The sequence below is a fragment of the Barbus barbus genome (genome assembly GCF_936440315.1).
Source record: "Barbus barbus genome assembly, chromosome: 28".
Taxonomy (NCBI): Eukaryota; Metazoa; Chordata; class Actinopteri; order Cypriniformes; family Cyprinidae; genus Barbus; species Barbus barbus.
Genome location: NC_136756.1, coordinates 16,104,454 through 16,126,889, shown reverse-complemented (window position 1 = coordinate 16,126,889; position 22,436 = coordinate 16,104,454). Strand labels below are relative to the sequence as shown.

At 36.3% G+C, this 22,436-nt stretch overlaps 2 protein-coding genes across 3 annotated transcripts; both read left to right on the top strand.

Annotated features, from left to right (window-relative positions):
- Nucleotides 1–320: 320 nt before the first annotated feature.
- On the top strand, nucleotides 321–16,922 carry LOC306848745 (Na(+)/dicarboxylate cotransporter 3-like; the record flags this gene model as incomplete). Its single annotated transcript, XM_079383487.1, has 13 exons — nucleotides 321–428; nucleotides 1,685–1,950; nucleotides 2,720–2,883; nucleotides 3,840–3,900; nucleotides 4,186–4,365; nucleotides 7,526–7,651; nucleotides 9,187–9,279; nucleotides 9,367–9,471; nucleotides 12,718–12,815; nucleotides 15,113–15,225; nucleotides 15,404–15,565; nucleotides 16,050–16,187; nucleotides 16,275–16,922. The coding sequence occupies 13 exons, from the start codon at nucleotides 321–323 to the stop codon at nucleotides 16,449–16,451; spliced, it is 1,791 nt and encodes a 596-aa protein (XP_079239613.1). The 3' UTR covers nucleotides 16,452–16,922.
- A 368-nt stretch (nucleotides 16,923–17,290) lies between these two features.
- On the top strand, nucleotides 17,291–22,315 carry LOC306848023 (osteoclast stimulatory transmembrane protein-like). 2 transcript variants are annotated; one of them, XM_079382334.1, is made up of 4 exons: nucleotides 17,362–17,543; nucleotides 18,053–18,086; nucleotides 18,298–19,297; nucleotides 20,029–21,166. In XM_079382334.1, the coding sequence occupies exons 3-4, from the start codon at nucleotides 18,317–18,319 to the stop codon at nucleotides 20,407–20,409; spliced, it is 1,362 nt and encodes a 453-aa protein (XP_079238460.1). In that variant the 5' UTR covers nucleotides 17,362–17,543; nucleotides 18,053–18,086; nucleotides 18,298–18,316; the 3' UTR covers nucleotides 20,410–21,166. The 2 variants fall into 2 exon arrangements, with proteins under 2 accessions (XP_079238459.1, XP_079238460.1); XM_079382333.1 differs by lacking the exon at nucleotides 18,053–18,086 and having other exon boundaries at nucleotides 17,291–17,543; nucleotides 20,029–22,315.
- Nucleotides 22,316–22,436: the final 121 nt, after the last annotated feature.

Below are 22,436 nucleotides of genomic sequence, written 5' to 3'. Positions count from 1 at the left end.
ACTAACCATTGAACCACACGTTATTATCGCTTTGCTAACACTTCTTTAATTAACAGAGTATACTTTTAATGCTTACTCATTCTGTGTAGTCTGTGTGAAGCAGAACACTTTGCTGTTCGTCTTTGCTGGCGCTGTAGACCTCACGTTGAAGGCTAAAGTCGAGGGGTCTTTAAGGGAGTTAACGAGTAAGCCAATAGTTGATCTTCTCCTGCTGTGCTAAAAAATAATAAAGCAAAAGTAATAAAGTTGGAGACCAAGCGCCAGAGTCGCGGCTTGTCCCAGTGCAAAGACAAAGGGAAGGAAAGAGGTTTTATGCCGCTATGGACCCTACAAAGTTTTTCAGGAAGCTCTGGAGCGCGCGCAAACAGCTCATCCTGATGCTCGTTCCGTTACTGCTGCTCCCGCTGCTCTTCGTTGTGCCACCAAAGGTAAAACGCTGTTGTTAAACTTTGCCACCTGCTGCTTTGGCCTTTTGAATCCACAGGATGGTTAAATATGCGTTAAAGCAGTCTAATTGTGCCACCCAGTTGATTAAAATAATGTAAATGTATGCAGATATTGACCTATTCCAGAATACCATTGTTTTTTTTAGTAATAAGAGCATAAGTACTTGTTTCTTAAAGGGACAGTTCACCCTAAAATTACATTTCTGTCATCATTTACTTAAATTTATGTCGTTCCAAAACTATACTACTTATTTCTAAGGAACAAAGAATAAGATATTCTACAGATTGTTGGTAACCAAATAGTTTTGGTGCCTATTGACATACATTGCAAAATAATAATAATAATAAAAAAAAAAAATACTGAGATTACTCAAAATCCAGAAGCCCCTTTTAAAGACAGGCATGCTTAAATGGCTTTGCTTTTGGCAAAATGTGACATTTATCTGTAAGAAAGACAGCATAGAGGCACTTTTGAAGCAGAAAATTTGCTTGCGAGGTTTTGAATGATAAACAGGTATTGTCCAAAAAGAAGAAAAAACTTTCTGTCTGTCATAATTCTTTAATATATTCATAGTTAATCTGATTATTAATAATGCACTCTCATACATTTAAGGATCAAGCCATTTAAGGATGATCAGGTTAATAATGAAGTAAGAATGAGTTAGTTCAAAGTAACTGGAAAATGGCTCAGAAGATTTGTGAAAAAAGGCCAGCTTCATTTATTTACAAATGCAATATTTTATAGTGCCTTCCAGAGATTTCAGAAAATTGATATGACATGTCAGTAAAACAATGGAGGACTTGTAAAATGAAATAATTAGTGAAGTGAAGTGACATACTGCCAAGTATGGTGACCCATACTCGGAATTCGTGCTCTGCATTTAACCCATCCAAGTGCACACACACAGCAGTGAACACACACACACACACACCGTGAACACACACCCGGAGCAGTGGGCAGCCATTTATGCTGCAGCGCCCGGGGAGCAGTTGGGGGTTCGGTGCCTTGCTCAAGGGCACCTCAGTCGTGGTATTGAGGGTGGAGAGAGCGCTGGACATTCACTCAACCCCACCTACAATCCCTGCCGGCCCGAGACTCGAACCCGCAACCTTTGGATTACAAGTCCGACTCTCTAACCATTAGGCCACGACTTCCCCAAACTTCCCCCACGACTTCCGACTTGATTTGTCATATTTAAGATTCTTCCCTACATCTACACATCCTGTTTCTTTTTCAGGAGGGCAAATGTTTGTATGTGGTGCTGCTGATGGCGGTGTACTGGTGTACCGAAGCGCTCCCGCTGGCGGTGACTGCCATGCTTCCCGTGTGCCTTTTCCCCACCATGGGAATCCTGCCTTCTAAGAAGGTCTGTCCACAGTACTTCCTTGAAACTAACTTCCTGTTCCTGAGTGGTTTAGTGATGGCATCTGCTATAGAGGAGTGGGGTCTCCATCGCCGAATAGCCCTTAAGGTGCTGAAGATCGTCGGAGTGAAACCTGCCTGGTAAGAAAGAATCTGCGTTGAAATTGGGAGATCTCTAGTACTAAGTTTTAGAAATTGCTGAAGGTAAACACATGGATAATTTTAGCTGAGATGTGCACACGTGACCTATTGTAAACACGAAGGTATGTGCCGGTGCAAAAAGTGCAACAAAAAATAAAGTAAAGTAAAAAAGTAAAGTCGTGACGTATTGTCAAGTATGGTGACCCATACTCGAAATTGGTGCTCTGCGTTTAACCCATCCAAGTGCACACACACAGCAGTGAGTAGTGAACAAATGCACACACACACACACACACACACACACCGTGAACACACACCCGGAGCAGTGGGCAGCCATGCTGCAGCGCCCGGGGAGCAGTTGGGGGTTCGGTGCCTTGCTCAAGGGCACCTCAGTCGTGGTATTGAGGGTGGAGAGAGCGCTGGACATTCACTCCCCCCACCTACAATTCCTGCCGGCCGGGGGCTCGAACTCACAACCTTTCGATTACGAGTCCGACTCTCTAACCATTAGGCCACGACTTTTAAATATGGTTATTTACTCTAATAATTTTTATTATTTTTTTTAATTCTCTAGTTTTTTTTACTGAATGTTTTTTTCTAAACGTTTAAAATTAATTTGACACAGATTCAGGACTGATTTCATTGTTCTCTGCTTTACGATGTACAATAGAGTGTGTACTACATGTATATGGTCATATTTTATTGGACTAGTTATTGTAGGAATGTTGTGGAATAGGTTTGGCTCTACTTGTCTTTTTTTCCTCTCCAGGCTGATTTTAGGCATGATGATCACTTCCTCTTTCCTGTCAATGTGGTTGAGTAATACAGCCACAACAGCCATGATGCTGCCCATTGCTAATGCCATACTGGAAAGCCTTTTTGGGAATCTGGAAACTCTAAAAGAGAACTGCAAGGACAAGAGTGATCCAGAGGGTGGGTGGGGAAAAATTCATATTGTGTGTTACAAGCTAATTAGGAAATGAAAGTCCTTATTTTTAACATTTTTATTTTGAATGTTTGGGTGTTCGTGCAATTAAATGAGTGGAGAAGACAGGCGAGCTGGATGCTGAAGCCGTGAACTGACTAACTTTATTTTCCCAACAACCCACTAGACAAAAACTCTGATCTCTTAAAGGGGAAAACACACACTGCCACCAACTAATATCTTTAAACATAAGTCTCCACACATGCAATCATGACAGCATACTATCAATGATTTATTTGGTTTGAGGATTTGCTTGTGTGTGAAATCAACCTGCACACATGAAAATATAATATACAACCTGAACGGAGAACTTTGAGCTGAATTTTTTGGTAACACTTTACTTGAAGGGATGTGCATAAGACTGACATGACACCTTCATAATCATGACATGACACATGTCATGAATATGAAGGAGGTTTTATGCATGTTTATGACAGCTGTCATTAAGTGTCATTCGCTCAGTTATGTCATTATAATAACTCATATGCTCAAAATTTGACCTAACCCTAACCTAACCCTACCCCTACCCTTACCCCTAACCCTAGCCCATAACAAAGACATCTCAATGTCAATTTCATCTTTGCATTAAAAATGACATAACTGAGCGAATGACACTTAATGACAGTTGACATAAACATGCATAAAAAACCTTCATATTCATGACATGTGTCATGTCATGATTATGAAGGTGTCATGTCAGTCTTATGCACACCCCTTCAAGTAAAGTGTAACCAATTTTTTCAACAAAGCGCTTTTGTAGTCTGTTAAGAATTCCTTAATGTACAAAAAGAGTGAGAATGCTTCTTTTCTTTTTAAAAATTCAGCCAGAAGCTTGTTTTTATTCTGAAATTCGTTTCATATTAGAGAGGTATTTGTAATTAAAAAAGTAAACATTTCATTGCAGGTGATTCTCAGGTGAAGATGCATGTGCTTCCTTGTGAAAAACAGGTGCTGACAGAGAACACGTAAGTGAGAATAATTCATTCATTTTTTTCTTTGAACAAGCAAAGATCAAGCAGCTTGAAGATTTGATATAAAATTACCATTAAAATTTGCATTTATTGCAGCGGAAATGTAGCATAATACTATTAGTAATAAGCTGAACTCCATTGTGGGATAGCTATATTTTATGAGCCAAATGCCACGTGGACAACCTTATGAATGTTCTTATGAAAAGATCATCTTTTCATAGTCTTAAACAATTAAGTCTGAATTATAAAGAGATTCTATCCCTCTCTGTAACCTCACAGACCAGATTGGACAGACAGATCAGAGCAAAAGAATCTGGAAGAAGTCAGAAGAGAGGCTGAATACCATATGAAGGTGTGGAAAGGATTTCTGATTTCTATACCTTATGCTGCAAGCATCGGAGGAACTGCAACGCTCACTGGCACCGCCCCTAATCTGATCCTGGTGGGTCAGCTCAAGAGGTATACCATTTTTACATGGTTACCATTGTAAATTACCATACTGGTGATTTTTTTTTTTTTTGCATTCATTCTTTTATTCAACTACATTCTTTTACAAGATGCTTTTATCTAAAGTAACTTCCTTCTGAGAAATGCAATGTAAGTGACTTGAACATGAAAAGTGCTGCAATACAAAGTTCCAAATTGCTCTGAAGAGTACAAGCTAGACATGTAAGTAAGGCACAGTGAATTATGGAAGAGATGTGGGATGTTTTGTGAAGACAGAAAAACAGTCATTGATATTATCTATAATAAATATACCATTTTCCACTTATGCTTAGCTCTAAAATATTTAATTAGCAAGATTGACCGTGAAATGTCTATTATATTATTTAAAAAAAAATCCTCATTCAGTAATAAAGCATAAACAGAAAAGTCATGGAAATTCATGTCTTTTAAAAGAGAGTACACTACTGTACAGGCAGAGTTAGCATTATATCATGTCAAAATCATGTCAAAAGCGGGCAAGTGAGAGTTTGTATTCAGATCAGGCTTCAATTCACACATTTAAAGTTAATTAACTTTAATTAACATGAACAACATTTCATTTCTCATTACCACTAAATGGATTAATTTGTCTTGTGCTACTGAAAGGTGTAGTACAAAGGTCTATTCATTGCTCATTTTTACTCTAGTGTATGAATTGTTGTAGTCTACCTTTACATATATGCTTTACTATGTGGCAGACAATCCTGCACTTAGGGGAAAACAGTGTTGAACAATCATCTGGCAGGTCAACTGATTGTGTTTGTGAGATATGTCACAATGTCCCTGTTTCAACTAATGCATGCTAACAAGAATTTTGGATAGCACAGGCTTTTAAAAAAGCTGTTTAGAAATTAGGTCACCACCAACTAGCCAAAATAGAAGTTTGATTTCCAAGTTTGAGTGCCACAGAGTTTGAGATGCCCCAAATCCCAGCTACGTTAAAACAGATTCTACCCAGGCAAGTCAAATGTTTTAAATGTCCAAAATTATTGACTTTTAGTAATTAATAATAAACATGAAGCAAAGACATTGCATGCAATTTGACATTATCAGCTTTGTAGAACAAATTGAGAATTTTTACGTACATATTTATGGTGTTTTAGCAAAATTCTAAACATTCAATTACATTGAATTAATAATGAAAAATCATTTTAAGATCAAGTCTACAACGATCAAGGAAGAATCTATAGGCCCAAATCGCACCTTAAACCCTTTTCCACACTTTATGACCTAATGCTGTAATGCAAAGGGGGCATTCATGAGCACCCTTCTGAAAGTAAGTCAGCAAGATTTCAAGTACACGTGAAGTGTGCCATTTGGGACCGAGCCCTAGATGGGTCAAGTGAAAGTGCTTATATATAGCAATTTTCTAATTGGATACAAAATGCTGGCATGGTCTTCAAAAGTTCATGCAAACCCTAATGAATCCATGTTAGCTATTATGATTTTAGAATGGTCCAAAGAACATCTTGTGTGCTTTAGTCTGACCTTTTGTACAAAGCAGTTCACATGATCAGTGTAACAATTTTACTTATTTGATTAGTAACTTAAGAAATAATACAGCATCTTCTTGTTCTTCCTCATTATGCCATAACTTTTCTTTTAAAATAATTATATATATATTCAAATAGGTTTGAAGGAATAAAATCCAGATTTAGGGCCTACTCTATCTGCATAAAATGTTACCGAGTGTCTAACTGTGTTGGCATCGGCAAAAAGATTGAGCATATGGGTCTGAATAGTATCTGCTGTGTGAAAAGCCTGAAGAACACATTTAATGGATGTAGTTTATTGCAGCTTGAGCTTGTTTGTTCATGACTTGCATGTAAATGATTCATTGTAAGCCAAAAACTTCTTGAATCAAATTATACATATAAAGACAGAGATATACACAAAAGCAATTAACCTTATTATATTATAGATATTTATCTCGATTTAACTCATTGGCTGGATACGCCAACACAATCTCATTGCAGTTTGTAACTATTTTATGTTTTGGCGAATTAGTGGCTAATTAGTTTGAATTTGTACAATCTCATTCATACATTTTCATACGATCTGCTTATGTCCCTGTGACATTATGTTTAGGGGTGGAGTTAAACATGAACCCTCCTGAAGACATCAGACTGAACTGATTGTCCTTAAATTTAACTTACACATATAATTCATATTGAGATATCAAAGGTATGTACTGTTTTGTTGAAATCGAAACAATGCAGTATTGTGGTTCAACATTTAACATTTTAGAGGTTGATTCTCTGTGAAAAAGCCAGACATCTCAAATGGAAACTTACTCACTGAGTTATTCAGGCAGTCTACTGTACATTTATTTTAGTTTCTTGCATACTTCAGGTGCCGTTAAATATAATCTGAATGTGTTTCCACCATCAGTAACTCATTCAGATACAGGCTCCAATCATTTACCATAATTCATCACTGATGTTTAATCTTGTCTCATAATGACTAGACAAAAAAGGAGAGACAAAAGCAGAGCTGAACTTAAGCAAAATATGCATTACAGTTGATATGATCACCAGTAAAGTTTTTAATTATGTTTTGGCCCTTTAAATTAAAAATATATTAGAAATGAATTAAAAAGTGTATTTTAATAAAAGAAATTAAATGATTAATCTGGTTCTGTGAGGAAAAGATAGATCAAGGCAGCCACTTAACAGATACAAAACAGCTGACACTCAATTATTACTCATTCTTTATGAAGAGGAAATGACTATGAATATCTAATTAAAACTCTTATGTTTTCATGTTCTCTGGACAGTCTTATCTTAAAGTTATGATGATAAGGATATAAGCGAAGCAAAATTTATATACATTATATATATATATATATATATATATATATATATATATATATATATATAATCACTAATACATTAGTGATTATTTTAAGTAACAATTTCTACTGGTTACATTGGTATGCCAGTAGGTGGCAACAAGTTAGCACTTTTATGAGTGAGTTATTTACTAAAATTTGTTTGAATTCAGTTTGATTTGTTGTCCTTTAGGAACAAAACACCTGCATGTCTCTTGAATACTTGCAATCTTTAACTGTTTTTGTTGACGGAGCAAAAACAATAAAAACTACTCTCAATGTCTTGCATGTTTGTGTCTGTAGCTACTTCCCTGAATGTGACCTCATAAACTTCGGCTCATGGTTTGTCTTTGCCTTCCCGCTGATGCTTCTTTTCCTTATTCTTGGCTGGATCTGGATTGCTTTCCTCTATGGTGGACTCAATACACGGTAAATATGCACTGTCTAAATGCATATACAGAAAATGACGTGTGCTATATCAGGGGTTTTCTATCATTTCTATCCCATAAAACCAAAAGTATGATCATCCTCTTGGGTCTCTACATCTAAAAATTGAAAAGGCAGCTATATACAGTTAAGTCTCTATATATTTGGAAACTGACACAATTTTCATAATTTCGGCCCTGTATGCCACCAGAATAGAATTAAAAGATGAAATTGAAGTGCAGACTAGGGGTTGGAAAATCTAACATAAAATGCTTAGGAATTACAACCAAAAACACCTTGGTTGCTTTTGGTGTATGTTTTGGGTCAGTGTCCACTTGTACTATGAAGTGCCATCCAATCAACTTTGCTGCATTTGGCTGGATCTGGGCAGAGAGTATATTCCTATTCACTTCAGAATTCATCCTTCTGCTTCTGTCTTCTGTCACGTCATCAATAAACACCAGTAACCCAGTGCCACACGTTTATGCCATCACACTGCTCCACCATGTTTCACAGATGATGTTGTATGCTTTGGATTATGAGCTGTCCCAAGCCTTCGCCATACTTTTTCTTCCTGTCATTCTAGTACAGGTTAATCTTAATTTCAGCCATCTGCTTTGCCAGAAGTGGTCTGGCTTTTTAGATGTTTTTGGCAAAGTCTAATCTGGCCTTGTTTGAAACTTGTGGTGAACCCTCTGTATTTGCTGTTGTGAAGTCTTCTCTTGATTGTAGACTTTGACAGTGACCCACCTACCTCCTGGAGAGTGTTCTTCTTTTGGCTGGATGTTGTGAGGGTAGGAGCGGATCCTACGATCATCCACCAAAGTTGTCCTCCGTGGACGTCCAGGCCTTTTTATGTTGCATTCATTTTTTCTCAGAATGTACCAAACTGTTGATTTGGCAACTTCTAATGTTCCTGCTATCTCTCTGATGGATTTGTTTTGATTTTGAAGCCTAAAAATTGTCTCTTTTACTTGCATGGAGAGCTCCTTTGACCGCATGATGTGGATTCAGAGCATCAGCTTCCAAATATGACACAATTAGAATCAACTCCTGAACTTTTACCTGCTTAATTGATGCAGAAATAATGAAGGAATAGCCCACGCCTGTCCATGAAACAGCCTTAGAGTCAATTGTCCAATTACTCATTGTCCCTTAAAAAGAGAGGGGGGGGGGGGGGGGGTTTGTACATATTAAAGAAGTGTAATTCCATAACCATTCCTCCAGTTGTGATATGAATACGCTCAAATGAAAGCTCAGAGCGTGCACCCATATTCATTATATAACTTTAACTTAAATATGTTTTGGTCAGCAGCTAAAATAATAAAAATTGTGCCTGTGTCCAAATATATATGGACCTAACTGTATGCTTGTGTGTATATATAATCCCAGTTTCAGTATTTAGTTTCTATTATTCTATTTAGTTTAAATTAATTTATTTAAATTTTTGCACAGCTTTCACAACTTTTCTCTTAGACCCCATTTTGAAAACCCTTGTTCTATATTAGCTATCACAAATGTGCAACTGTTTTGCTCAGGCTTTGTATTAACAAACATGATGAACGGGCAGCTGCAGAAGCAAAAGCAAAAGCTGTTATTGATGAAGACTACAAGAAACTTGGCCCAATAAAGTAAGTCACAGAGCATTTCGACATATCATAAACACTTTCTGTTTCCCTCTGTTTCGGACATGAGTTAAAATATGTTTTTGCTCCTAGATTTGCAGAAGGATCTATCGCTTTGTTCTTCATTATTTTTGCTATCCTTCTGTTTACGCGAGATCCAAAGTTTGTAACAGGATGGTCGGTTTTCTTCACCAAAGGGTAAGACACACCGTGACAAATAGGTATTGAAAAATCATGGTGTTATTTCAAGTGTCATATTTTCACGTGAAGATTCATGTAAGATGAATAAAATATCAAAAGTGTCATATTCTGACAGATCATTTTGTTAAAGTCTAATCTTTATGTTTAGGTTTATAGCACATTATAGGGTGTTGATTCATAAATTAAGATTAGGTTGACCATTAAAGATACAATGTTGGTCAAATTTTCTTTTTAAACAAACAACTATGTAAAACATTATTTTAACAACATCATTATTCGCTTAACTAATAATCAGTATAATTTGTCTTCTGTCACAACAATGAAGACAATGTTTGAATGCTGGTTGTCATAATTTAATATCGAAAACATTTCAGACAAACACAATGACACTATATTTAAAGGTCAAACACTTTTTATTTGTGCTACAATAAACCTGACATCAGGATTTGATTTATTCTTCATATTGAAAAATGTATGCAATTAGGAGGTACTTTTTGAAAATTAGATTGAAATATATTAATGTCATTCATTTAACTAAAAACTAAAGTAAAATTAGTTTTTCTAAAATATACATACTATGTTCAAGTTTAAACAGGTTTCCACTTGCACAGTCTGTGCATTTGTAAATAATTGCATCCAGAAATAAAGACCTCCTCCTCTCATTTGTTTTTTTGTGGTCCATCACACTAATGCACTTAGACAGAGAGGTTCAAAAATATGGACTAGTTGATCTGCTCCCTCCACAGAGTTGACCTTTCTCTAGCTGCAGGATTACAGTTCACCTCGAGTCACCCAAGACACCAAGATAAACCCACAACTTAAAGACAAATAGAAACAGAGAGAGAACAGAATAATGTGTGTATTGGGTAGATGATGGTGATTCAATACCTGTAGATGAGAGGCCTATGTTTGAAAGCACATTGTTTCTGAACATGACATGATGAATAGGTTAGCACTTAGCAGGGTTATGGCAATTACATTGATTCAGTGGTTCATATTAATGTGCTGAGATGAGAAATCAGGATTGCTGCTTGCATTAATGCCTTGTCTGCACAATTGTTTTGACATTTTCATTCACACAACATATCTTATTTGCAGTTGTTTATTGTTTAATGGTGAATGAGTAAATTTTCTATTTTAAAGTTCTTACAGCAACAGCTTACAGCTATAAGACAATTGTTGATGATACATTAGATCAGGGGTTCTCAAAGTCTACATTCAAAGGTCCAAATCTGAATTTTCATCAGTGTCAAAGGTCCGGAACAATTGGTTATTACAAAACGTGTTTTTAATAAACATACATAACAAATAAACACTCATTAAAAAAAAGGTTCCCTTTGCATTCAAAATACTTTAATAACAAGTGCAAAAGTGGCAAAACAATTAATTTAAGTGTCAGCAGTAGAAGTCGACCTATAATGTTTTTTCTCTGGCCAATGCCGATATTTAGAAATCAGGGCAGCCTATGGCCGCTATATGATGCTGATTTTTTGGGCCGATTTTCTCTTTTTTTCCCTTTATATCAAAAGAGAGTTTGCGTAAATGGTTATTGCAGGGCACAAGATAGTAATAGTAGTAGTAGTAGTAGCCTAATGCATAGTAATAATACATGGCTCAAAACTTAAGCACCTTCTCAAAACAGTTCTGAAGCATGTTTTTTTGTTTATGTTTGCTGACAGACACCAGTGTTTCCCACAGACTAGCAAATGCAAGTTGATTCTCTGCCAGCAGGAGGCGCTGTTGGAGCGTGATATATAGCTGTTTCCCCGGTAACGACTGTAATCAAATAAGCGCTACTTTATCAGCCATTACAGGAAAGACCAAATGAAAATTGGCATCAAAGCTTTTCTGAAGAAAACGGACGGTTCTTTTAAAAGATACATTCATATAAAAACACCCACAAGCATTTTATTTTTGAAACGCGCAGTGCTCAGTTTATTCAACGAAGTATAAGCCTTTTGGAAAATCTATTTGTAGCGGTCAGTTTTGATATTGTGACAAGCCGCTACAAATAAATGTATACATTGGGCACTGCTATAAGACAAATTGCCATAATATAAGTGATAGCAAAACAAAACAAAAAAATAAAAATATTAGCGGTGAAATGTCGCCCGATTATGTCAAACGTCATACGCTCACTGGATGTCATGATGACAACAAATGTCATGAAGGAAAAGTTTCAATATCTCGCCTGCAATTTCGGACCTTCTCCAAAAGACATAAAAAAATAAGAATAAATAAACAAATGATTTACAAGTTTAACGTGCGTTTATCAAAGTAGGAAATGTAATTAGTGTTCTTGAAATATGAAATAGAAGCGTTTCCGGATTGAATTCCCTCCGGGTCCGGGTCCGGATCCGGACCGGAGTCCGGACTTTGAGAAGCACTGCATTAGATGATACATACGTTTTCTGTAATGTCTTTTTACAGTCGACAGTGAATGTTTGGTGATCATTCCCTTTATGTTTGTCCATCTGTAATTTTCAGTAAACATTTTGTTTTGATTGCTGTCTTTCCAAAAATGGTCCCAAATTCATCTTTCTTTCAGACTGCTAATTCTCACTCATTCTTTGGCCCCTAAAATATTTAGATTGTCCCACCAATGGACGACTGAGACAGGAGTTCACAATGGAAAACTGCCTTTTTTGTAATTTGGTGACTTGACTTAATTAAACAATTAAACAATTCAGAAATTAAGTGACAATTATTTCAATGGTAAATTCATTAAAAGCATCTGATAACTAGTCAACCAAATAACAACCAACAATTCAACCATGGCTGTGTCCAAAATAACATTGCGGCTGTTAAAAATGTTCTGTTCACAAATCCTCTCACATGGCCTCATGGGATAGTAAAGTGTCCATCAAATGCACACATCAGAATCTCAAAGAAAGTAGCAAATCAGGGTATGCTTTATGAACACTGTGAATTCAGACATAGCATACTGTTTTTTGCCTATTATATACAGTATAGCAAGGTCCAGGAAGTATGCATATTTGGATGCAGCCAATAGAGAGCTATGGTTCATACAGTAAGTATTCATAATAGCATCAGTGGTCTTGGACTCTATACTTATGAATTCTCAGCTCAAAAATTTAAAACCGCAGAACAGCTTTTCTATCCACCATCTGAAGGTCGCACTGAATAACTTCACTTTGCTCCCAGTGTTGCTAATTGGAGATTGAAAAACCAACACTGAACACTAGCAGCGCTTCACATGTTTCTGTGTTTATCTCCTTTCAGCTACGTTTCTGACGCAGTAACTGGAGTCATCATCATCTCCATCCTGTTTTTCTTTCCATCCCAGCGTCCATCTCTCCGCTGGTGGTTTGATTCAAGAGGTCAGTGGGTGGTTTATTGATTTTCTGTTTGGTATTACAACAGCTGAGAGCTATGGAATTATAAAATTTAAATAGAAGAAACTCAACAATCAGTCAATATTATGAATGTTTTTATAATAAATCAGGGCCTTAAGACATAATAGGCTTTTATTAGGCTTGATTTTGGTAAACTGGGATAACAGATTTGTAAATTGGGACACTGAATGCGTTGTGAGTTTTTGGCAGGACAAACATTGTCACTGCATTCGTTACCACAGTAACGTTCCAGTAACGCAGTTCATTCTGGCATTCAAAGAGGTTTCTAGAGTACATGTGAGTGTGGTTCATGTTGAATAAGACGAGGAATGTTAATGATTCAGATTAGTGTGTCTAAGAGAGATCCAGCAGAGAACTGTATGCAGAGAGATTATAATAATCTCTAACAAATCTCTTCACCTATTACTGTTTCTTTTACACTGAGTACATTTCTTTTGTCTATATTTGGAAATCTGTTTGCCAATTTTTCATAATCTACTCTGCAAAAAAGCCTTTCTGATTAAAAATATTTAGCCACTGGTCGTAAACTTGTAAAATTTCTGTTTTACTTATTAGAAGTTCTGTAAAATAGTGATAATACTACACTCTTAATAATGGTTCTTTATTGGCATCTAAAGTTCCATGAAGAGCCTTAAACATCTATAGAACATTTTCTTTTCACTAAAGGTACTTTATAGTGGAAAAAGGTTCTTCATGGCATTGTTTAGATCAGTTGAGCATCAGAAAAAAACTGTAACACTATTATTGTCACCAGCTTTGCTGAGATGTCTTCTACGTGACTTTATGTTCATTTGGCATCAGAAGAATGAATTGGTAAAGTGATTTGTAGCATTGTATTTTTTGCTCAGTACATTTATGTTTGGCAAATATAGATTTTTGTGCTGAACTTGATTCATTGCAGTAATAATAATGAAGGGAATATTGATTGATAAATCCCATTTTGTGAAACCATTTTTTTTTCAGTGTTATGTTGTGAATACTTTCTTCATACATATTTGATATTTTTAACGGTGCACATCAAGTTATTAATTCTAGACCACATGTAAAACATGAATTTTGTGAAATTAATATTTTCTGTGTGTTAAGGGCTATATATGCTGACTAATTTGTACTTGTAAAATATAAATCCTTCTGTTTATCACGGGTGGTATTTTATAATGAAGGTTGTGAAAAGTGGCAGCATCGGACATTGCAGAGTCGACATTTAGCATTTTTAGTAGCAAGTCAAGTCAAGTCTGCTTTGTCAATTCTTCCACATCTACGGCACATACATACAGATAATTGAAATACAAATACAGATAAGTACAGTTAAGTACAGTTCAAATACAGATAAGTAAAGTTTAAACATATGTACATACAACTATACAGATATACAAATGAGGACATTGTAGAAAAATAAAGAAAGAGAGAGATAAAGTGGCATAAGGCAGAATAGATAGAGTGCAAACCAGTTAAATAAAACAAAACTGTGCAGATATGTCTATATGTATAGAGTGTATATATATAGTGCAAGAGGAGCTAATCAGTCTGAGGACATTGTAGAGAAATAAAAAAAGAGATACATAAAGTGGCATAAGGGCAAGGCACATGGCAGATGTGCCTTGCCCTTATGCCCTTAAACAAAACTGTGCAGATATGTGTAGTGCAAGAAGAGCTTATCAGTCTGTCAAAGTGACAAGAGAACAGTCTTTTTTTTATCAGACTATCCGAAGAGGTAGTTTGCAGTCAATGCTGGATGAGGTAGTGATCAGTCCAATGCTGCACAAGTGACAGGTGCTGGTCACAATTCTTTTGTAGGGGGGTCGTAGTATCAGAGCAATCAAATTAAAGATCTACCTTTCATCTCCTGTCAGATGCATTTTGTTCTCTGCCAGTTCCAAATCAATTTTCTTTCCTTGTGCAGTTCAAAAGATGTAATCAAATTCAGATGTCAAATGCACAGTATTTCCTGTAGATGTTTTGTGCAACAACATGAATGTTGAGTGAGCTGTAGATTGTAACTGCTTTAAACTTGGTGTGGTTTTATATATGTTTATGAAACTTTTATATATTTGTGTATTTGCACAGGATCATTCAGGTTAATGGTGAACCATATAATATTTTTTTTTAAATAAACCTTGACCCCCTCCAAACTGAATATCTGTTTACGTCCTACTATTCAATTATTATATTAAATCTTTCATTCACATATAATTTGCACTTGAGATGGTCAGTCAGCTTGAGGTCATAATACTTTTTTATTTCTATCTTTATCTCTCCAGCCTCAAATACACCATATGTGCCCCTGTTGTCATGGAGAAAAGCTCAAGAGAGCGTGCCTTGGAATATTGTTTTGCTGCTGGGTGGTGGATTTGCAATGGCCAAAGGCTGTGAGGTACCTTAGTATCTGCTTTTCACTTTTTGGACTGAAGTACAAGCTGGAACTTGCTGAAAATTCAAATTGTAATTAATACCTAAAAGATTCTGATTCAGTCAACCTGTTGATAATTCACTGGAAGGCATTGTGTAAACCCTATGACCTTTTTTTTTTTTTTTTTCTTTTTTGCCAATAGGAGTCAGGGTTAGCAGTATGGATAGGAAATCACCTGCAACCTCTAGCCCAGGTCCCTCCTGCTGTCGCAGTCATCCTCATCACAGCCTTCATCGCCTGCTTCACTGAATTCGCCAGTAACACAGCCACCATCATTATCTTCCTCCCTGTCATTGCTGAACTGGTATGGACAAATGTACCGCATAAAATTTGTGTGTTAGTGTATGTGTGTACAGTATGTATGTATATGTGTGTACGTGTGTGTATATAGATAGATAGATAGACAGAATTTACATGATACAGTGAACAGTTATATTGCTAGTTGTAAATATTAAAATATTATTACAATTTGAAATGTGCTTTGTAGTCTATTATATTTAAATTAATTTGAATATTTGTGAATGTTTATACTGTCACTTTTTTACTGTCAAAATTTTGTTGTTTTTTTATTTCTTAAAATGGGAAAAATTGCTTTAAAAGCTTCCATCATCATTTATTTAAAGATGGCCCCTAATTTGATGTTTTATCTAATGTGATTATATTCATACAAGTGTGCCTTAAATGTCCCAATATATGTGATTTTATGTTTGCATAGTTTATAAACTGAAAACAAAATCATATGTAGCATTACATTGTGACATTATATCCACCAAATACTTTATTTTTAGGCCATCCGTGTGAACATCAATCCACTGTATTTCATGATCCCAGCAACAACTGGTTGCTCTTACGCTTTCATGCTTCCTGTGTCCACACCTCCCAACTCAATCGCCTTTGCCTCCGGACACCTGATGGTCAAAGATATGGTGAGAAAACAACTACAAAAACACATTACCTCACAGCACACACGTTGTTTTCAGTTTCCAAATAAGATGTGTGTGTGATTTTCACAGGTGAAAACGGGGTTTGTGATGAACATCCTGGGAATTCTTTGTGTGTCTCTGGCCATGAACACATGGGGTCTTCATATGTTCAACCTACACATATACCCTGATTGGGCAAGACCTTTAAATGCTTCCACAGCAACTGTGGCTACACATACCATAGCAACTATGAATATGACAGGTTAGAGAACAACTACAGAGACGAATACGGACGCACATTCAGGCCAGATTCTGTATATACTGTAGATACAAGACTTAAAAGAAATGGAAAATTGCTTAACTGGGATTCCCACGGTTGATGGATCAAGACTATCATGACCTCACTTCCTGCTTGGCACTGCCCTCTTGTGCCTTGATGCAACTTCACCAATTTGGGGCAGGAAATTTAAAAATGTTTAAAAAATATGAAATGTTTATGCATGTAGATTTAAACTGTTAAATTCAAGATGTTCAAAATCTTTTATGCAAATCTCAACATGTTTTAATAAAGTATCATCTGCATCTGTTTTTTAGATGGTAAATTTGTTGTTTTAATGTCATTTGTAATAATGTTGTAAATTTGTTGTATTTATGCATTAATTATGTAACATTTCTATTTTCTGTTGTTGTGATGTTGTGTTCATTATCCATATGTCCCAATTAAAGCATTGATCCATCAAAATTATATAGAGTTATTGGCGAACCACTAAATGGGCACAGTGACCGACTCAACACTTAAATCCATATTAATAAATCCATAGAAAGAAAATATGACAACTGCAGGTGCAGAACAGGAGAAAATACTGTATGGGCTTATGTGAAATGCTAACATAAGAGCACAGAAGACCAAAACAGTACATGTTTTATGAAAACCACTTGAAATCAGCAAGACGAGCATTTACAGACTTCCCTTTTAAACAAATGTTTTTGTATATCTTCCTTTTAAGGTTCAAGAGTTGAACAGTTTTGTTTTTTCTGCCACATCATGCGGTGTTGTGTAAGTGACTATGTTAGAGGATGTGCAGTGTGACCGGTGTTTGTGTTTCATGTGAATCTGAGCAACTGAATGAGTCAGTGTGCATGTGTGTTCAGAATCCAGCTCAGAGTCATAGGATTTAGTGTAGGCTATATAAGCATGTGTGTATTCAGTGCCCAGCTCAATATGAAGCTGGCCAGTCTCGCTATGATGAGGACCGACCTTTTGATATTGAGATAAATCCATTATCTTATTCAAGCCTTCATTTAACAAACAGTAATGATGCCTTTAAGAAACTACCATCTCTCTACTTTGTCCCTCAGGTATGTCAATATTTTTGCAATTATAAAAGACGTATGCCTCCAAATAGAGACATTTATTGATTAGCACCTAAACTGAGCAAGAAGCAAATGGAAGTGGACAAAGTGGAGGTAGGCTGTATTGGTTTAGCGGTAACATTGTGGTATCATATTTTTTTTTTGCTATTGCTGTTACTATAGAAATATATACATTACCATGTAATATAACACATGCTGTGAAATAAAGTTCAGTGGGTTTAGTAATCAAATGTGTCATAATGAAACTTGCTAATGGTTTGTCGTTTGGCAGCTGATATTTCATGAACATCTTCAATAGGATATCCCCGCACAAAATTGTTTACACATCCTCATGTCTTTTGAAATCTGTTTGATTTTCTTGTTTTGATTTTCTTGTTCATGTACTTGGTAGGCTATGTTATTGAAAATCTTGAATGTCAGTCATTTACTTTCATTGCAAGAAAAAAGCAGTCTGGAATTTTAACAGTAAATACTTCCTTTCTGTTCCACTAAAGAAATAAAGTTAAATGGGTTTCGAAAGATATGAAGGTGAGTAAATGATATAATTATTTCCCTTTAGTTTATAGAAATGATTTAATTGGCTTTAATGGTTTATTTTCTATTAAAACTGCTGTAAGCGACATAAGCCAATAAGACTCATTCAGTTCTCCTATAGAGATAAACATTTCCCTTTCATCTGTTTTGGAACTCTCTTACTAATTTATCCTGTCTTCTCTATTTATGTGTTTGTGTGTGTTAGACCCTCAGTGAGGAGCAGTATGGAGGCGCTGTGGTTGTGTTACTCCTCTCCGACTCCTCAGAGTGCAAGTCACCTGCTTGCCCTATTTGTTGTCTGTCTCTCATTGGCTGCTGTAACTGCTTCACTACTTTTCCACTGGCTCATAGACCTTTTAAGATATGACATCCAGACAGCGTTGGTTGCAGTTGGTATCTATGCCACAGCTGTGTTTATCCTGTCATCTCTCATCCATCCATTCCGATGTGCCTTCACGCTAATCTTCCCGACACTGTTCACCCGACAGGGCCGTAAACTGCTCTTGTCCGCATCCGTGATGATTGTAGTGCTGTATGTCCTACCCAACATGGCCGCCAACATTGCAACTCTCACACATGTTGTGAAATGTGCATCAGAAAAACTCTCTCAAAGCCTCCTAAGCAGCTCAGACCTCATCAACACCATTAAAGACAATATCGTCAGAAGAGCCGAGGAGAGCGTGGATGGAAGTTTAGTCCAAAGGCTGCGGGATTTTGATCACACCACACATATTAATGTTTCAGAAGTGAAGGGACTGTTGCATGTGTTGAGTCGGCAAGTGCAGGAGGATTTCTCTGAAGTTAAAAGCCAAGTACAGGACCTAAAACTGCTATTCAGCAGGATTTTTGCTGCTGTTTTTGTTTTGTATTTGTTCAGCGAATCTGTCATGTACCTGCGGTCTTATCTGACGTCTGTAAGATTTGACAACACGTATATCACAGGTGGGCTCAGGAGGAAAGGAGCTGAAAAAGGGATTGTGGTTGAAGCAAAGGATTTGAAAAATGGAGTAAACTCCACCAGTTTCAGAATAACTAAAAAGGAACTTTTCAAATGTCTGGCTCCAGCAATGGTGATCACTGTGTATCTGCTAATGACAATCTTTTTAATAGTGCTGGACCATTTCTTGTATTACTTAGTGAAAACAGGTGGGCCTTGGATTTCAAACATGCCATCCACCAACATCAGCATCAATGTCAACTTCAAGGTAATCCACTCCACCATGTTTTCTCCTTAATCTTGATGACAAGTAACTTCAAGAAATGAATCTTTTTAACCAATTGCTATTGTTCCTCATTTGTAATTTGCTTTGGATAAAAGCATTTGCTAAATACATAAATGTAAATGTAGAATAAGCATTGTTTTAAAATGTATACTAATGTACAGTAAGTAAATAATAAAAAGTCAAAGTAAACTGGAAGTCAAAGTCAAACAGACTTCATAGATACTATGGAAGTCAGTGTCTACAGTAAACTGTTTGGTTACCAACATTCTTCAAAATATCATCTTTTGTGTTCAACAGAAGAAAGTAATTCTTACAGGTTTGGAACAACTTGAGTAAATGATGACAGAATAGTCATTTTTGGGTGAACAATCTCTTTAAGTCTTAAAAATAAAGGTTCTTCATTGGTATCAACGGTTCCACAAAGAACCTTTACTATCAATGGAACCTTTTCATTCCACAAAAGGTTCTTTAGATTATTCAAATGTTCTTCGCGCTAAAAAATGGTTCTTTAAAGAACTGTTCACTACAAGGTTCTTTGGGGAAGCAAAAGTGGCATCGCTGTGAAAACCCCCTTTTGGAACCTTTATTGTTAAGAGTGTATAGGTTTCCAAAAATGAAAACATTCAGATAAAGTAAATAGGCCAGTTACTGTTCACCATTGTGAAAATAACAATTCTCTCTTCTCTTCCCCTCTATCTTTCTAATCATCTTAGGTTGGAACAGAAGTGGCCATTTGTCAGATCTTTAGCTCAGACTGTCAGGTAGAATTGTTCAACTTCAACAGAACGTACACATCCCTCATTCACTCTGAGCCAAATGTGTGTGAGGCCCAATCCAGTAAGCTGAACCCAAGTGTAGTGACAGTGCTGGTGTTCCTCTATCTGTTCAGCTATACCCTGCTGCCGCTGGAGGTCTACGCTCGACGCCTTCGGAGGAAAGTAGCAGCTTCTTTCTTCCAGCAGCAGGAGGACAGAAGGATTAAGTTCCTTATTAAGAAAATTCAAACTAAACAAAAAGAAAGACAAAATGAAGTTTTCTTTATAGAAACCAATCATCAAGATAAAGAAGTCTCTGGGGTGATAGATCAGCTATAATACACTTAAAACTAGGCTGTATGTTATACATGTTTAGGGAATTGTAAATACTGTACTTAATTAGTGTACATATTCAAATTTGTGAATCGAATGTTTTGTTCAACAACATTTATTTTAAATGTTTTTAACTCATATATATTCCTTGTTTATTTATAGTGCAGAGAAGTGGCATGTGTCTGACCCATGACTCTATATAAAAGGAAAAAATAGCTCAGTGTTTAACAGAGTGAAAACCGCGTTCTGCTTTTACCTTACAGTTCACAATCCATTAAGGGACCGTGTTAGTGATATACCGTTCACAGCATAGTGCCTGATCTGCGGGGACTGGATGATGGAAACATGACACTAATGGACAGGAAATCAAAGGGTCTTACATCACAGCAAGAAGGAACTGTAAATGTTTAAGGGGCTGCAGTGGTTATTATATGTGTATATTATACTGTATGTGCATATTACACAAACTGAATTCAGAAAGAAGAGTTAGATACTATGCATCATTATTAATGGTTTATTATATGACTAACTAGTAGAGGAGTTATATAAAAACAATCTATTTTCCTTCTCTTTTGTGAGAATGATCTCATGTCTTACTGACGTCAAACTGAACAGGTAGATCTGAATATGTGAACCCACAATGAGGTTTATTTTTAATGAGGTCTCTGATGATTTCAGGCAGATTTGAGCTGTTTGTGGCATGCAAATCATAAGAATTAAAATGAAAATGCACCGAGAGGGTGAAAATGGTCATGCAAAGCTACATTATGTGTTTTTGGCATATATGTGTTAGCATTAATTTCATAATTAACATCAAATTACTCATATTCCATCTGTTTTGTACATAGCTTAAAGGGAAGTGAAAGTCAGTGGGTTTCCAGTGTTGTTTTCGACTAAACTGACTTTAAATGTGTGAGCAAAAACAACTGATTGAAATATACTTCATTCCACAGGAGAAAGAAAGTCATACAGGTTTAGAAAGGATAAATAATTGATGACAGAATTGAAAACAATGACACCCATAGAATTTTGCCATCACACATTTAAGCAACGTCAGATCCTTTTCTGTGACTCACAGCAACTCTGTGTACTATCTGACTCAAATGACATTTTACTTTCATGAATATACTCAGTCTTAAACTCAGAAATAGAGAGCAAGTGTCAAGGTGTCCAACGAATGATGCTTTGCTTGACATCACAAATCTGTCAGATGACTGATTTTTTTTTTTTTCTTTTCATTTTCTCATTCAGTGTTTCTTTTGGAGCCTGATCACAATCGATATTACTCTTATGTCTGACGGAAACTTGATAGCCTCAGAGGTGAAATATTATTTTTCTTGTGTGCCTGGGGAGGTGGAATAGTTGTCATAAAGAGATATGGCTACACTGGCTGCCAATTTATCTAGACTTTATAAATACTTTTTTCAAGTCCATCAAAGGGTGCATATGGGAGAGGAATAAAGACCCTTACTTTGTAGCTTTGTCCAACTCCATCAGGGGTAAGTGCAGTGCTCACTTTCATGAGCGCCACATCATTCTTGCCTCTGTCACAGCTCACTTACAAAGCTCTGCTGCAGTGCCACTATCGTCTGTTTCATAGCAACTGCCTCAAGCTGTCCGCATAGCCATGACATTTTAAAGCTACACTGATAAAACCATTTTCATGGAAAGAAACAGCACGAACTAGTCAAAGAAACAACAGAAAGACATTCAAAGCCAGATCTTGAAAAGGTAATTATAAGCATTAAAATGTTTCAGAGAAGAGCCTTTCAATAAGGTCAGATAATGGATGATAATGGAAATGTAGTCTCAGTCCCTAAACAAAAAATGAAAGGCAGAAAATGAAGTCTCCCACAGAAGATGGTGATTATGAAGATGAGGTCATGAAGATGAGTAGAATGAAACTGATTCTAAAACAAAAAACAAAAAAGAAAACCTCTTTCAGGGCAATAGAGAATGATACCCAATAATGAAAATTCTGTCATTATTTACTCATATCACGCCAAAACCATACTTTCTTTCATCTTTGGAAC